The following is an 18,609-nucleotide window of genomic DNA, read 5'->3' as shown; positions in this document are numbered from 1 at the left end:
TCAGTTTGTTCATCGGCCAACACAACACAGACTGCAGCGTCCAATCCCAGAGCAGACACAACAACACAGACTGCAGCGTCCAATCCCAGAGCAGACACAACAACACAGACTGCAGCATCCAATCCCAGAGCAGACACAACACAACACAGACTGCAGCGTCCAATCCCAGAGCAGACACAACAACACAGACTGCAGCGTCCAATCCCAGAGCAGACACAACACAACACAGACTGCAGCGTCCAATCCCAGAGCAGACACAACACAACACAGACGGCAGCATCCAATCCCAGAGCAGACACAACACAACACAGACTGCAGCATCCAATCGCAGAGCAGACACAACAACACAGAATGCAGCGTCCAATCCCAGAGCAGACAGACACAACACAGACTGCAGCGTCCAATCCCAGAGACACAAACAGTCACTGACTGAACATGTTTCATTAATTGCCACCCAATCATTGCGTCCCAAAATGACAGCAACAACTTGAAGTGTTCACACAGCTTGATTTGCTTACAACACAAGCAGCAGCAGCAGCAGCAAAGAGGGGCAAAAGGGTTCGTACCTTGAGCTGTCTTCTACTTCAGTTGTAGAAGAAGGGATGGCGGCCAGCAGGGTCAAAGTTTGGAACCCACCAATGGATAGAGAGAGATAGGGCGATGTGGCGACTGTGGCTCAGGATGTAGAGCAGGTCGTCCAATGATCCGTGGGTCGGCGGTTCGAATCCCGGCTCCCCCTCCTGTCTACATGTCAAAGTGTCCTTGGGCAAGAAGACACTGAACCCCCAAATTGCTCCTGATGTGCTGGTCGGTGCCTTGCATGGCTTCCGCCGCAATCAGTGTGTGTGTGTGTGTGTGTGTGTGTGTGTGTGTGTGTGTGTGTGTGTGTGTGTGTGTGTGAATGGGTGAATGTAATGCACTATGTAAAGCGCCTTGGATAAAGGCGCTATATAAATGCACCATTTGTCATTTTAGCAGTCCTCTTTCTAGTTCATCCTCAGATGAGATCCTCCAGCAGCATCTCCAGTCTCCTCCATACATCTCCAGTCTCCTCCATACATCTCCAGTCTCCTCCATACATCTCCAGTCTCCTCCATACATCTCCAGTCTCCTCCATACATCCCGCCCGGGGTCAATGGCACCGTCCAGCCTCATTCAGTCTCCTGCTGGAGGCCATCTTCTCTCACCCACCCTCGGTAACATGTTCATCCTGGTTAATGTTTAGCACTGCACGTAGCATTCTGGTGTATAGCACAGTGGGACCAGGGGACGGTGTAGAGCTGGCTTCAGGGTCCAGTGGGACCAGGGGACGGTATAGAGCTGGCTTCAGGGTCCAGTGGGACCAGGGGACGGTGTAGAGCTGGCTTCAGGGTCCAGTGGGACCAGGGGACGGTATAGAGCTGGCTTCAGGGTCCAGTGGGACCAGGGGACGGTGTAGAGCTGGCTTCAGGGTCCAGTGGGACCAGGGGACGGTGTAGAGCTGGCTTCAGGGTCCAGTGGGACCAGGGGACGGTGTAGAGCTGGCTTCAGGGTCCAGTGGGACCAGGGGACGGTGTAGAGCTGGCTTCAGGGTCCAGTGGGACCAGGGGACGGTGTAGAGCTGGCTTCAGGGTCCAGTGGGACCAGGGGACGGTATAGAGCTGGCTTCAGGGTCCAGTGGGACCAGGGGACGGTATAGAGCTGGCTTCAGGGTCCAGTGGGACCAGGGGACGGTATAGAGCTGGCTTCAGGGTCCAGCATTCACAGCTATAATATAGGAGAGCAGACATAAAAATAATTAAATAACTTGAATTTATATACAGTAGAACCTTAAAAATCACACCCGTGTGAAGTGAGTGGTGCAACTCCGTGTGGGGGTCCCCGCAAGCCAGCCACACACACAGTGCTCAGACAGTAAACAGTAGTGCTCTGAACAAGTTCTTGAGCTTAGTCCAGTTACCCTGGGTAAACATAGTACCTTTAGTCCAGTTACCCTGGGTAAACATAGTACCTTTAGTCCAGTTACCCTGGGTAAACATAGTACCTTTCCCTTCCTTAGTCCAGTTACCCTGGGTAAACATAGTACCTTTCCTTTCCTTAGTCCAGTTACCCTGGGTAAACATAGTACCTTTCCTTTCCTTAGTCCAGTTACCCTGGGTAAACATAGTACCTTTCCCTTCCTTAGTCCAGTTACCCTGGGTAAACATAGTACCTTTCCCTTCCTTAGTCCAGTTACCCTGGGTAAACATAGTACCTTTCCCTTCCTTAGTCCAGTTACCCTGGGTAAACATAGTACCTTTCCCTTCCTTAGTCCAGTTACCCTGGGTAAACATAGTACCTTTCCTTTCCTTAGTCCAGTTACACTGGGTAAACATGGTACCTTTCCTTTCCTTAGTCCAGTTACCCTGGGTAAACATAGTACCTTTCCCTTCCTTAGTCCAGTTACCCTGGGTAAACATAGTACCTTTCCCTTCCTTAGTCCAGTTACCCTGGGTAAACATAGTACTTTTCCTTTCCTTAGTCCAGTTACCCTGGGTAAACATAGTACCTTTCCTTTCCTTAGTCCAGTTACCCTGGGTAAACATAGTACCTTTCCCTTCCTTAGTCCAGTTACCCTGGGTAAACATAGTACCTTTCCTTTCCTTAGTCCAGTTAACCTGGGTAAACATAGTACCTTTCCTTTCCTTAGTCCAGTTAACCTGGGTAAACATAGTACCTTTCCCTTCCTTAGTCCAGTTAACCTGGGTAAACATGGTAACTTTCCTTTTTTCCCAGCTAAAAAAAACCAAATTATTCTGTCGTGGGTTAATTAACATGTCATTGTTTAATGTCATTCAATCAAGTCACCTTAATTCAAGTGTCGGATGCCAAATTATATGTTTTTATATTTCAATTAAATATGTTTTAGGGCCATGTCATGTGATCTACTGGTAGATCACACTCTACCTTTTTGGACACACCTGATTTTTAGCACATGTCATTTAGAACAATGCCCACCATGTTCAATTCATCATAACATTTAGAGACGTACAGATATATATTCTATATATATATATATATTCTATATATATATATATATATTTCTACATACCTCCAAATCCCTCATCTTTCCAGGAGCTTCGTCTGGTTGCCTCTTCCTCCTCCTCCTCTTCCTCCTCACACTCCTCACCCATAAATAACCGTCAGCTGATTTGGAGAAATGAAAAATGAAGACATAGGGTTATCATTTAATTAAGACCTGATACCAGATTCTAAACATGTTCTTCTACATCCTGACAGTTTTCTGAAAAAGCTATGTTTCTATGTCAGTGGTTCTTCGAATTTTCAAAAATAGCAGACCTACAAGTTCATAGCGCGCCACTCGGTGGCGCGCTATGAGCTTGTAGGTCTGCTATTTTTCAATAGCTAAAGCATAACGTAATGCCAACACCAAAAATAGATTAATGCTCCATTGTGTGTTTATTTAGCCGTTGTAGACGTGACGTTGAAATGTAAAAAAAAATATTCAAAATCCTGACAATCCTTAATATGTTTCTGTATCAGTGGTTCTCAATATTTCATGTCAAGGACCCCAGAAATTATAATGGAACATGCCCCTCCATGCCCTCCATCTGAAAATATGTTGTTCTCCCAGAAATCAAAGATTTGAGTTAAAATGTTCACTCTGTAATAATAGAATATATTCAAAGATTTGAGGCACATTTTCACGATTAAAACAAAATTAGCAGACCTACAAGCTCATAGCTTGTAGATCTGCTATTTTTCAATAATCTTGAAGTACAGTAACACAATGCTTAATAACCCAAAATGGGTTAACAGACACAATTGTCTGTCTGTCAATGTCAACAAGTTATCTTTCAATGTAGTTTAAGGTTGAGAGAAATAATATGGGAATTCTTTGACAAAATAATGCTCATAAAGACATGGAGAAAATAAAAGGAAATAAGTTTGTAAATGTTTTATGTGATGTATTCCCCATGCTTTTTGTTCTTGCTTAATGTAAGTCGCTCTGGATTAAGAGCGTCTGCTAAATGCCTAAATTGTAAATTGTAAGTCACTCTTGAGCCATAGCTGTAAGTTATTTAAATGTCAGTTTTCAAGTGGTCCTTGAGGGAGTTCCAGGGGGTCCCCAGTCCCCAGGGGGGTCCCCAGACCGGTCACAGACCGGTCAGAGTCACCTAAAGGGGCCGTATTTGGCCCCTGGGGGACTGTGTAATGCCCAGGTCTGTTTTAGTGGGTCCACATGCTGTGACAGTCTTGCACCAGCAGAGGGCAGTCATAGACCATCAAATTGCCACCACTGTTCACTGATTTCAATCTGTCAAAGTTATTTTTTGTATATATATATATAAAAAAGAAATTATGCTAGGGTTCAATTTAATAAAAGTGAAGTTTAATTTAAATGATAATTTACCGTTCTCACATCAGCTCCATTCATAAATCCTCCTCCTCCCCCACGACCGACCGATTGATTGATTGATTGATTTATTAACAGATTGGAGAATTACAGTAACATTTCAAGCACAACTCAATTACAAACACTGTTAACTGTGAGTGGACGACACCATAAGGCATCACACTTGTTCACAACGGGGCCCACCATGTTCAATTCATCATAACATGTAGAGACGTACAGATATATTCTATATATATATATATATATTTCTACATACCTCCAAATCCCTCATCTTTCCAGGAGCTTCCTCTGGTTGCCTCATCCTCACACTCGTCATCCATAAATAACCGTCAGCTGATTTGGAGAAATGAAAAATGAAGACATAGGGTTATCATTTAACCCATTCTGACCTGATACCAGATTCTAAACGTGTTCTTCTACATCCTGACAGTTTTCTGAAAAAGCTATGTTTCTATGACAGTCGTTCTTCGATTTTTCAAAAATAGCAGACCTACAAGTTCATAGCGCGCCACTCGGTGGCGCGCTATGAGCTTGTAGGTCTGCTATTTTTCAATAGCTAAAGCATAACATGATGCTAACACCCAAAATAGATTAATGCTCCATTGTGTGTTTATTTAGCCGTTGACGTCGAAATGTAAAAAAAATATTCAAAATCCTGACAATCCTTAATATGTTTCTGTATCAGTGGTTCTCAATATTTCATGTCAAGGACCCCAAAAATTATAATGGAACATGCCTCCGTCCCCCCATCTTAAAATATGTTGTTCCAGGGACCCCCCCTTTGAGTTCAAATATTAAAAGATTTGGGTCTGTAACTATGAGAGTGTAACACATGGAGCCAAATGGACCCTTATGGGTCTGTAACTCTGAGAGTGTAACACATGGAACCAAATGGACCCTTATGGGTCTGTGACTCTGAGAGTGTAACACATGGAACCAAATGGTCCCTTATGGGTCTGTGACTCTGAGAGTGTAACACATGGAACCAAATGGTCCCTTATGGGTCTGTAACTCTGAGAGTGTAACACATGGAACCAAATGGTCCCTTATGGGTCTGTAACTCTGAGAGTGTAACACATGGAACCAAATGGACCCTTATGGGTCTGTGACTCTGAGAGTGTAACACATGGAACCAAATGGTCCCTTATGGGTCTGTGACTCTGAGAGTGTAACACATGGAACCAAATGGACCCTTATGGGTCTGTGACTCTGAGAGTGTAACACATGGAACCAAATGGACCCTTACGGGTCTGTAACTCTGAGAGTGTAACACATGGAACCAAATGGACCCTTATGGGTCTGTGACTCTGAGAGTGTAACACATGGAACCAAATGGACCCTTATGGGTCTGTGACTGAGAGTGTAACACATGGAACCAAATGGACCCTTATGGGTCTGTGACTCTGAGAGTGTAACACATGGAACCAAATGGACCCTTATGGGTCTGTGACTCTGAGAGTGTAACACATGGAACCAAATGGACCCTTATGGGTCTGTGACTCTGAGAGTGTAACACATGGAACCAAATAGACCCTTACGGGTCTGTAACTCTGAGAGTGTAACACATGGAACCAAATGGACCCTTATGGGTCTGTGACTCTGAGAGTGTAACACATGGAACCAAATGGACCCTTACGGGTCTGTGACTCTGAGAGTGTAACACATGGAACCAAATGGACCCTTACGGGTCTGTGACTCTGAGAGTGTAACACATGGAACCAAATGGACCCTTACGGGTCTGTGACTCTGAGAGTGTAACACATGGAACCAAATGGACCCTTACGGGTCTGTGACTCTGAGAGTGTAACACATGGAACCAGATGGACCCTTATGGGTCTGTGACTCTGAGAGTGTAACACATGGAACCAAATGGACCCTTATGGGTCTGTGACTCTGAGAGTGTAACACATGGAACCAAATGGACCCTTATGGGTCTGTGACTCTGAGAGTGTAACACATGGAACCAAATGGACCCTTACGGGTCTGTGACTCTGAGAGTGTAGGCTACAAATACAATACATTTTAAATTGGGGTCCCAGAGGTATACATTAAATTACTAATGAAATGGGGGTCCATGTGTAGCCTATAATTCATGTCAAACTGGGGGTCCTTTGACAGGAAAAGACTCGCTCACCGTATAGAAAAAGAAGTAAAACTCCTTAGACTTGAGACTTATTATTATTATTATTATTATTTTATTTTATTTTATCATGCTGTGCTCATGGTGCTCTGTGCTCATGGTGCAATTAAAAAGCAAACGTTTCGGTCCTCAGACCTTCGTCAGTGCTATGGTTTTTCAAACTGGGGGTCCTTGACATTAAAATGGTTGAGAATCAACGCTAGAGCCTATTATTAATAAACCTCTTCTCTCATGAGGGGGTCCGCGGGCTAGTGTACAGAATTCGGGGGTCCTTGGCCTCGACATGAAAACAACTATAGGCTAGTATGGCTATATAATATTTATACACAACAACATGGTAGGCTATAAGGCTAGGATATATAAACCAACACATGAGTTACTTTTAATGTCAGCTCGCACAATGCGCACACACACACACACACACACACACGTCACAGAGAGAGAGAGAGAGAGAGAGAGAGAGAGAGAGACACTATTCAGGCATTATCACACTCAGTCAACAAACGTAGACGACAAATAATAGTTTAAAAGGCTAAAAAATTATATTATAATGGTGGCACTTACCGTGTCTGTATTACTGTAAACGTACGACGCAGAGCCGTCATGTTTACCCCTCTGGAGTCTGGAGTCAGAGACGGAGAATATATCTCGTGTTATTGTTGTTTTAAAGTCCATATCGTTGTCGTCAAGTTTCTCTCCGTGACGAGAACTATACACTCATACTGCGTCTATAGACAGAGATACTGTACGTTAATACTGTAATTATCGTCGTTAAAGTCCTCGTTGTTTTGTTTCCGTCCAAAGTTATTCCTCTCCAAACTACACAATATCAAACAGAGCAGCGTCACATTCTGTCACAGCTGGAAGAGTTTACCTGCTAATTAATGTCAACTAAAGACCATTCCGTGTCTTTACGGGACTATGAGCTCTTCTAGAATACACGCTGAAGATATATGTGTTACATTAGGACGAGTTACGGCCATTTAAACTTTAAAGAATGAACGAAAAACAAACAGAAGCACCGGAGCCCCGGAGGCGTAATGTGCGGGAAAAAAACACTAAAGTGGCGCTCAGAGGCACGAGCCACTGTCGTTGGTTACTGAAGTCACATGACCAGGAAGCAGGTATACTAACGACAGGTAACAGAAATGTATAGGGACACCGAAGGTGATGTAACAGGATGTCATGATAATTTCAGACCCGGCAAGTCGACAGGAGCGGTCACTACAATAAAAGAGACCAGAAAGGCAATCTTGTGTATTATATACTATACACATTGTATTCTCGTATATGTGATGTACTGTCTTACCTTGTGGGCCACGAGCCTGTAATAAAGTTTATATATGATTCAATTCAGTAAGGATATAAGAACACGACAGGGGGCGTAGTTGCACCTGGAATGAGACGAGATGGGTGACTTCTACCCTGCATGCAGTCAGTGCTGGGAAGTGGAAAGTATATTAAACTAAAGTACATTTGATTGTACAATCTTGTAAAATTTTAATGTATTTGTACTTTACTTGAGTATTTCTAAATGTCCAGTACTTTTACTTCTACTCCACTACATCTTCAGAGCCAAAAATGTTTACTCCACAATTATTTGAAAACTTACTAGCCTACTTTGGAGATTTTAATTTTGATTAGAAAAACATGCATTACCCACTTATAGCCTATACATTTTGGCCATTTGAAAACGGCAGATCTACAAGCTCACAATGCGCGGCGATGCGACGCATTGTGAGCTTGTAGATCTGCTATATCTTCAAAAGATTTTGTACATATTTTGAATCCATGAAATAAATGCATTTCTTTGAATAATGCTTATTTATATCTTATATTTTGAGCGTATAGATAGAGTTTCCGCTGGAGTTGAATAATTTGCTCCAAACTTAATTGACACAAATACAATTTACGGGTCAATTGGGCCATGTAACAGGCAATCAATCAATAAATAAATAAATCCATCAATCAATCAATCCAAATCAATCATCTCCGGGACAAGAATATCGTATTCTAGTCAGCTCGGCATTCATTTAATAATAATAAATAATATAATCAATTAAAAATAAAACATTTTATATTTCACCCCGTAAATATCAGGCCCATATTTGTATGTATACTGTAATGGTTTCCTTAAAGGGACACTTCACCCATTGGACTACAATTCCCATAATTCTTTGGTGCACTGCTCCTCCTTGTGGATAGGGGGGAGAGCTGTCTTACTGAGACAACATGTAGTCCAGGAAGGAAGTGAGCCCAGTGTCCATGACATCAGAGACAAAAGGCTCACTGCTACAATCTAAAATATCTAAAACCACATATTACACACATAAATACCCCCAGGAAAGTGATCTAAAGCTTCTAAACGTCATTAACATATATTTTTTTGCAAAAAGGGTGAAGTGTCCCTTTAAGGATGTCTGTGGTAAACACAGTATTTCCTCATGGATCCTATACCGTGCCTCTGCAGGTTGCATCAATCCTATCCTATTAACGGGACCTCCAACACAGTGGTTCCCAAAGTGGGGTCCGGGGACCCCCAGGGGTCCTTTTAACGGACTTCAAGGGGGTCCCCCGCAGCTAAATGATAGTCTGGGACCAAATGAACACTTGTGGGTATACTGTAACTCAGATAGTGTACAAATGGAACACACCATTTGTACACTCTCAAGAGTTAACATTGATTTTACAATATAAATTGGGGGTCCCAGAGATAGGAATGTCATTAAATGGGGGTCCCAGTAGACTAATGCATGTCAAACTGGGGGTCCTTGACATTAAACAGGTTAAGAATCACTGCTAGAGCCGAACAAATATTCCCTTCTGGGGGTCCCTGACCCCGGCATACATTGTCAAATGGGGGTCCACGGGGCTCGAGCAGGTGATTGTGTGCCTTAGGCTATACATTGTTATTGCGGTATTTAGATCTACTATATCTTGGCGTTTTAGGGTGTTTAATTGAATGAATAATAGGTTGGTTGGTGCGTAATATAATCAGATTGGGTGACAATTCTTAATTTCTTATGGCCTTTTTTTTTAAAGTATAGGAATATTGGCTGGATAGCTGTTTTGTAGTTGTTCCCCCATGCATACCTCCACACAGTAATTGATGTATGGGAGTACGAGGGGGCAATACAGCATATGTGAGTTCTGGTTTAGAATATAGGTTTAGCTATTCTTTAAATAGTTTTTATTTTATTTTTATTGAAATTTATTGAAAAGATTTCCAGCACAGGATGAAATCCTCTACGCCAGACTCACAACAGACATAAATACATATTACAATTCACAAGTACATACATACATACATAAATACATTCGTATTCCTTTTTTACACAGTCCTTGAGATGTCCTTGAAGATGCTTTAATGCAGTAGTTCTGCATCAGTCCTAGCCCTGAAACATGACTGCCTGCCATGATGATTATCATGACAGTCATGAAGTAACTGCACCCTGTTTTTGGCGCTCGCTACATTTACAACGTTTCCGTATATATAAACATTCGGAATTTCAAATATAAAGTACTCACAATTTGTCCCACGGGTGTTAAGTTAGTTGCAGCACCAGCGATTATAATTGCTGCATCCCGCGTTGTTTTTTTCGCTACTTTTTTCAAACGGGGTTCGTTTGGGAAATCCACAGTTGCACACCGGGAGCGCACTCGCCTATTAGTCTGTATTGGCAGGGCGGTCAGCGTACCTATATCGAACACACCGAGTGCCACCCTCCTCCCGACCGATAGGGGCGCGTATAGTTGAAAGCCAATGGGAAAATAACAGCTCGGATAAAAATGCTTTTTACTAAACAACGCGGGATGCAGAAATTCTAATCGCTGGAGCTGCAACTAACTAACCTAACCTAACCTGTGGGACAAATTGTGAGTACTTTATATTTGAATTCCGAAAGTTTATATATATACGGAAACGTTGTAAATGTAGCGAGCGCCAAAAACAGGGTGCAGTTACTTCATGACTCTCGTATGAATACGAGAGTCATGAACCATGGCTACATCACTCCCTGCAGGCCTCCGTGTCCACAGAGCGCTGCAGGCCTCCATGTCATGTTCATTTTTTGTGAAGCCACTAAGGAAATGAAAGTTCATATAATGGCCTGTTGTTGGCGCTGTCACTGGACCCAGAAAAACCCATAGCCCCATAGAAGTCCATGTATTTGGGCCCAACTTCACCTAGACTGTATTACCTTAATAAACATGGTCATGAATACTTTCTGCTTCCAGTCACTAGTTTAAAGTCTCATTTCTAATGTCATAATATTCTTTTTGGAAAATGATGGTCCCGTTTATAAAAAAAAATGACCATAAAGTCGCGCATGTTCTGAGGGGCGTGGCTACCGTTACAGTCTATGAACGGGATCCCCCACCTACTCGAGTCAAAATAAAAACCAACGAAGAAGAAGGGGGGGATCAAGTCCCGCCTCGTTGTCTGGGCCAGCCAATGGGCCAGCTGCAGCTGGACCCAAACGGATCTAGAAAGATGGCGACTTCCATTGCAAGGACTGACAGGCTTCATTTTACGTTCACGTTAGACCCATGTGTCCGCGGAGCGCTGTCTGTCTGTCCTCTGTTGATCCTGATCTCCCTCTAGCGTCGTTGGTCAGGCCTTCTCTTTATTGTGTAGGCACACATGTAAAGGCTCGCTGCAACAGACAGAGGGCGCCGTCGTTCAGCCATGGACGAACATGCTATATAGCTTTGAGGCAGAGAGACTTTCTATAATGGACAGACAGACCATTCTAAAAGGACGATGTGTCAAACTAATATATTAAATTACTATAATTACTTATTTCCAAAATGAATGTATAGGAGGGGCGGGCTAGCACCCCTCAACAAATACATGGAAGATTAATATAGGACCCCTCAACCCCTCACCCCTCAACAAATACATGGAAGATTAATATAGGACCCCTCAACCCCTCACCCCTCAACAAATACATGGAAAATTAATATAGGACCCCTCAACCCCTCACCCCTCAACAAATACATGGAAGATTAATATAGGACCCCTCAACCCCTCACCCCTCAACAAATACATGGAAAATTAATATAGGACCCCTCAACCCCTCACCCCTCAACAAATACATGGAAAATTAATATAGGACCCCTCAACCCCTCACCCCTCAACAAATACATGGAAAATTAATATAGGACCCCTCAACCCCTCACCCCTCAACAAATACATGGAAAATTAATATAGGACCCCTCAACAAATACATGGAAATAGTCACAGAGGATCATGAGCATCCGACTACACATTACAATATCTGTTACAATAAAACTGTGTCTACAGTACACACAATGCTGTCTAAGTTACCTGACAGTAAGGTTAGGAGCACTGCCCACCCACCCATACCTGAGAGTATAAGGTTAGGAGCACTGCCCACCCACCCATACCTGAGAGTATAAGGTTAGGAGCACGGCCCACCCATCCATACCTGACAGTAAGGTTAGGAGCATGGCCCACCCATCCATACCTGACAGTAAGGTTAGGAGCACGGCCCACCCACCCATACCTGAGAGTATAAGGTTAGGAGCACTGCCCACCCACCCATACCTGAGAGTATAAGGTTAGGAGCACTGCCCACCCACCCATACCTGAGAGTATAAGGTTAGGAGCACGGCCCACCCATCCATACCTGACAGTAAGGTTAGGAGCATGGCCCACCCATCCATACCTGACAGTAAGGTTAGGAGCACGGCCCACCCACCCATACCTGACAGTAAGGTTAGGAGCATGGCCCACCCACCCATATCTGACAGTAAGGTTAGGAGCACGGCCCACCCATCCATACCTGACAGTATAAGGTTAGGAGCACGGCCCACCCACCCATACCTGACAGTAAGGTTAGGAGCACGGCCCACCCACCCATACCTGAGAGTATAAGGTTAGGAGCACGGCCCACCCATCCATACCTGACACCCATCCATACCTGACAGTAAGGTTAGGAGCACGGCCCACCCATCCATACCTGACACCCATCCATACCTGACAGTAAGGTTAGGAGCACGGCCCACCCATCCATACCTGACACCCATCCATACCTGACAGTAAGGTTAGGAGCACGGCCCACCCATCCATACCTGACACCCATCCATACCTGACAGTAAGGTTAGGAGCACGGGCCACCCATCCATACCTGACAGTAAGGTTAGGAGCACGGCCCACCCACCCATACCTGACAGTAAGGTTAGGAGCACGGCTCCCCAGCCTAGTCCACAGACCAGTGTGAAGTAATGGCTGACGTCGTAGAGGGTGTACAGGCTCATGGCCACCGCGCCCAAGGACGCTGCAACAGAGAGATGGGAGAACACTGTTATTCACGTGGAGAGACTGGAGGTACAACACTGTTATTCATGTGCGTGCGTGCGTGCGTGCGTGCGTGCGTGCGTGCGTGCGTGCGTGCGTTCAGAATGTGTTTAACTCACTGGAAGCTATTAACAGAATCCCTGCAATCAGCAGATGCATTCCCTCGCAGGGATGACAGCATGCCATGCCCACCATGACGCCAAGGAAGCTTATCCCCGTCGACAGCACGATCAGGATGGCATCACTGTCTGGATTCGCTGGGGGCGGACAGACAGACAGACAGACAGACAGACAGACAGACAGACAGACAGACAGACAGACAGACAGACAAGACGAGAACATGGAATTAATGAACACATCATCAGCGATCATGTGAAGTGAGACAGTGACTTGCTTGCTTGCTTGTTTGTTTAAGAAGGAATTGAGGTCAGAGTGTTTATTGTCATTTTGTGTATACGTACAAATGCACTCATTGTGAAATCCATTGTGGATCTATAGACAGAAAGAACTGCCTATAATCTATAAGCGAAGCAAATTCCACAAGTATTATTGCAATCCAATCTCTGTGTGTGTGTGTGTGTGTGTGTGTGTGTGTGTGTGTGTGTGTGTGTGTGTGTGTGTGTGTGTGTGTGTGTGTGTGTGTGTGTGTGTGTGTGTGTGTGTGTGTGTGTGCGTGCGTGCGTGCGTGCGTGCGTGCGTGCGTGCGTGCGTGCGTGCGTGCGTGCGTGCGTGCGTGCGTGCGTGGCAAGGTTATAGGCATCTGTTACACTGGTCCTCCTCTGCATGGTGAAAGCCCAGCTATAGGTTCTGCCACTTCAATTCCACGTAAACACTTCATGCAGGGCACCTTAGGGCTGTTGTTGACATACAGAAAGGGGCAGTGCCGGTTCTAGGCCTTTTGAGGCCCTAGGCAACATATTATACAGAGGCCCCCCCCCCTCCTGCTTTGCCACGCCGGATAAAAATTGTAAATTTGCCATGAAAATGCTTCAATCTGGTGCACTTTGAGATCAAAATTAAGAAGCTAGGTGGGGGCCACATGTGGCCAGTAGCCCATGTAAGGGATACAAATCCCAAATGTTTATAAACAAATACCAAAATGTTTATAAACAAATCCCAAATGTTTATAAACAAATCCCAAATGTTTATAAACAAATCCCAAATGTTTATAAACAAATCCCAAAACCCATGAGACTTGGTCCTACCCCCCCGACCATGAGACTTACTACAGGTCAACTGGTAGTGGTCCTACCCCCCCCATGAGACTTACAAATCCCAAATGTTTGTAAACAAATCCCAAATGTTTATAAACAAATCCCAAAATGTTTATAAACAAATCACAAATGTTTATAAACAAATCACAAATGTTTATAAACAAATCACAAATGTTTATAAACAAATCACAAATGTTTATAAACATTTGTCTGAAACCAGTCTGTGTCTCATAGGAGGACTGTGGGCAGTTCAGAAACCAGTCTGTGTCTCGTAGGAGGGCTGTGGGCAGTTCAGAAACCCGTCTGTGTCTCATAGGAGGGTTGTGGGCAGTTCAGAAACCCGTCTGTGTCTCATAGGAGGGCTGTGGGCGGTTCAGAAACCTGTCTGTGTCTCATAGGAGGACTGTGGGCGGTTCAGAAACCAGTCTGTGTCTCATAGGTGGGCAGTGGGCCGTTCAGAAACCAGTCTGTGTCTCATAGGAGGGCTGTGGGCGGTTCAGAAACCTGTCTGTGTCTCATAGGAGGGCTGTGGGCCGTTCAGAAACCTGTCTGTGTTTCATAGGAGGGCAGTGGGCCGTTCAGAAACCTGTCCCGTGTGCGCGCGGTACTTACGGATTCGACTGAACGCCACGGGGAGAATGAGGATGGCTCCTGTGATGGCGCAGAGTAGACCACCCAACATGAGTTTGTACATCCTGGGTTGAGACCGCCTGTCACTGCACCCCCCTCACAGGAAGAGATGACACACACACACACACACACACACACACACACACACACACACACACACACACACACACACACACACACACACACACACACACACACACACACACACACACACACACACACACAGTCATTGTGAACTATAGGCTATCCAACAGCAACCATTACATACTGTGTAGGCCTACATAATACAAAACAAACAAGACCACATGTGGTTCTACAATCTTATATGAAAAACAACAAAACAAGACAATCATCTCAATGTGTCTCTAGTACATATATGACTATACTATAATATAATATACTATACTATACTAAACGCACTTTGCCACTGGATTTGCTTATCCATGTGTAACCGGTGTAATCTGTCTCTCTCTGCGTTGTGTAGAATAGACATGAGACGGACCCAGAACTGTCCTTGGAAACCTCGCTTTATTCTGACAAAGAATAACAACAGACACGTCTCCACGTTAGTTCTCTAGTGCAATGGCTCTCTCTCGTTCCAAGACGGAAGTACAGAAGCATACGAGCGACAGTAACACAACAAAACAAATAATATAACGTATAACATACCCGACAAAGAATACAGAAACAGACACGTCTCCACGTTAGTTCTCTAGTGCAATGGCTCTCTAAACAGAGTGAAACAAACACTGTATAAATCAATAACATAACAATTCTTATTATGTTATACGGAGAAGTCAACAAAGACACCCACCTCGCTCCAAGACGGAAGTACAGAAGGAAGAGGTGGGGGTGGCAGGACATTTATACAGGGGGCAAAAGGAGACTTAAAGGTAGAGTAAGTGATTTCACTTAATTCAAATACCACTTAATCCTCTCTACTATCGAGTGTGCTGACCATATAAGGAGTTCCTCCCTGTCCCCAGTTAACCCCTGGGGGTCAAAAAACCTTAGGTTTCATTTTTGACTCTCTATCCTGATTGGACGAAGGCTTAGGTCCCACAGCCAAAAACTAAACCTAGGGTTTTTTGAGTGAAATCACTTACTCTACCTTTAAAGGAGCTGTGACCTTTAATGCACTATGTACTGTATTCCTATACACGTGAACTATGGAGAATTAAGTCAGGTAAAAGCACTTATTTGTGTCCTATTTTGTGTAATTATAATAATACTGTTACCCACGTGCATACTCTATTGAACAGCAGATTCTGTTTTAGTCTTTTGACAGAACAACAAAGGAGGCATGAAAACAAACATTTGTACCACAACGAAACACCAACACACTGAATGAATTATTAATTAATTAATTGTCATAATTGGTCTTAACATAAACATGGACATTCTTCAGAAGCATTCATTCAAGTTAAACACACACAGAGGCTGGTTGCCGTAGATAGATTTAATTATATTACAACCAATAGATGAGGTTTAAACACACACAGAGGCTGGTTGCCGTAGATGCATTTCATTATATCACAACCAATAGATGAGGTTTAAACACACACAGAGGCTGGTTGCCGTAGATGCATTTCATTATATCACAACCAATAGATGAGGTTTAAACACACACAGAGGCTGGTTGCCGTAGATGCATTTCATTATATCACAACCAATAGATGAGGTTTAAACACACACAGAGGCTGGTTGCCGTAGATGCATTTCATTATATTACAACCAATAGATGAGGTTTAAACACACACAGAGGCTGGTTGTAGATGCATTTCATTATATTACAACCAATAGATGAGGTTTAAACACACACAGAGGCTGGTTGCCGTAGATGCATTTCATTATATTATAACCAATAGATGAGGTTTAAACACACACAGAGGCTGCATGGTTGCCAGTAAGTCTGGTATCCATAATTACACATTATTATTGTTATTGTTATTGTTATTGATTCAACTGTACCGTTACAACACTGGAGCCTTGCCTTGCGGTTCTTCTGCGCCAAGTTCAGGGAATAGAGAGAGAGAGAGAGAGAGAGAGAGAGAGAGAGAGAGAGACGAGAGAGAGAGAGAGAGAGAGACGAGAGAGAGAGAGAGAGAGTGACGAGAGAGAGAGAGAGAGAGAGAGAAGAGAGAGAGAGAGAGAGAGACGAGAGAGAGAGAGAGAGAGAGAGAGAGAGAGAGAGAGAGAGAGAGGAGAAGAGAGAGAGAGACGAGAGAGAGAGAGAGAGAGAGACGAGAGAGAGAGGAGAGAGAGAGAGAGAGAGAGAGTGACGACGAGAGAGAGAGAAGAGACAGAGACAGAGACGAGAGAGAGAGAGAGATGAGAGAGAGAGAGAGAGAGAGAGTGAAGAGAGAGAGAGAGAGAGAGAGAGATAGAGAGAGAGAGAGAGAGAGAGAGTAGAGAGAGAGAGAGGACCGAGAGATGAGAGTCAGACAGAGCGTGGAACGGTGGTCTGTTACGACAAACAAAAAGGGCCCGTCTGTCTGTCTGTCTGTCTGTCTGTCTGTCTGTCTGTCAGGGCAGAGACAGACCCGTCATTATGACGGGAACACACTCTGACGTATACAGTATATATTGTTTACCTGTATATTTACTGTTGTGCTTTTTTATATTATAAGTTGTATGGACGTACAGTAAGAGGCCAGCTTCTTTGCAATATCATTAGGGTTTGGCCGAGGAGTGGCTGTACGTAGTGTGAATTCTCATTACTGTATTTAACCCATACTGCATGGGCAGGAACCTTAGAGTAATAACTCTATGGCGGGAACCCATTTTGGTTGCATGAGCTTGTTTAGATCTGCTATTTTTCAACAGCTAAAGCATAACATTTAGCTGTTGAAAAATAGCAGATCTACAAGCTCATATAGCATGCCACTGAGTGGCACGTTACGAGCTTGTATAGGTCTGCTATTTTCTTTTAATCGTGAAAATGCGGCACAAATCTTTGAAGGTTTTTTTATTTTGACGTCAGGCCTATACATGTCACTTTAATGCAGTATACTGTAGCACAATAAACAGGCTTTATCCACGTTTATCCTGTATGTCCTAAAGTTGGACCGTTCACATTTTATTCTGGCTATTGCTATATACTTTGAATACAATGTATTATTCACATTAACCCCTTAAAATAATTCTGTTTGAAGGAATATCTGTGCGACTCAACTCAACTGTCTATATATTGTCCTCCCCGCGCACACGGAGCGGTGGCCGAACGGTTCGCGGAGCGGTCTTGATATCGGAAGGTCGCTATAGTTCGTATCCCCGGACCGGCACGTTCAAATTACCACCGCTGAAGTGCCCTTTGAGCAAGGCATTGAATCCCTACCATGAAATTTGAAGTTCTATGAGCAGGGCCTGGCTGTAAACAAGTTATTGAGCTTAGTCCAGTTACCCTGCAGGGTAAACATAGTACCTTTCTTCTTTCTTGCGCACACACACACACACACAATTACAAAACATTATTTCCTTGGACGACGACAACAACAAAATAAGTCATGCGTTTCACCTTGCAAGACTTCGTTCTTTCGTTAAAAGCACATTTTACTTTTCAAAATAGTGTTTCAAATACGTTACTTTTGAGTCGACTATACATTTCTTGGAAGACACTCCTGGGGACCATACATGAAATAATATGAATACATAATATTAATTATAATAATTATGTTGTGCATGCTGTGCGGCGTTGATAATTCAGTGAATACATAAAGCAATAACATCACAGTAACAACCGATTTGAAGATACACTTTATTTGCAATGTGTAATATTATCTCAGTCACTCACACACACACACACACACACACACACACACACACACACACACACACACACACACACACACACACACACACACACACACACACACACAGGTAAGCATTGAAGCCATGACCAATGTGA

At 43.8% G+C, this 18,609-nt stretch overlaps 1 protein-coding gene across 1 annotated transcript; it reads right to left on the bottom strand.

Moving 5' to 3' along the window:
* Positions 1-9,945: 9,945 nt before the first annotated feature.
* Positions 9,946-16,741, bottom strand: LOC308317759 (uncharacterized protein). The gene is made up of 5 exons (XM_080767039.1): positions 16,674-16,741; positions 14,685-14,788; positions 12,978-13,115; positions 12,728-12,838; positions 9,946-11,191 (listed from the first exon to the last, which is right to left on the bottom strand). The coding sequence occupies exons 2-5, from the start codon at positions 14,764-14,766 to the stop codon at positions 11,136-11,138; spliced, it is 387 nt and encodes a 128-aa protein (XP_080623165.1). The 5' UTR covers positions 14,767-14,788; positions 16,674-16,741; the 3' UTR covers positions 9,946-11,135.
* Positions 16,742-18,609: the final 1,868 nt, after the last annotated feature.

The sequence above is a fragment of the Protomyctophum bolini genome (genome assembly GCF_963924005.1).
Source record: "Protomyctophum bolini genome assembly, chromosome: 6".
Taxonomy (NCBI): domain Eukaryota; kingdom Metazoa; phylum Chordata; class Actinopteri; order Myctophiformes; family Myctophidae; genus Protomyctophum; species Protomyctophum bolini.
This window is presented reverse-complemented; position numbering and strand designations above follow the sequence as displayed.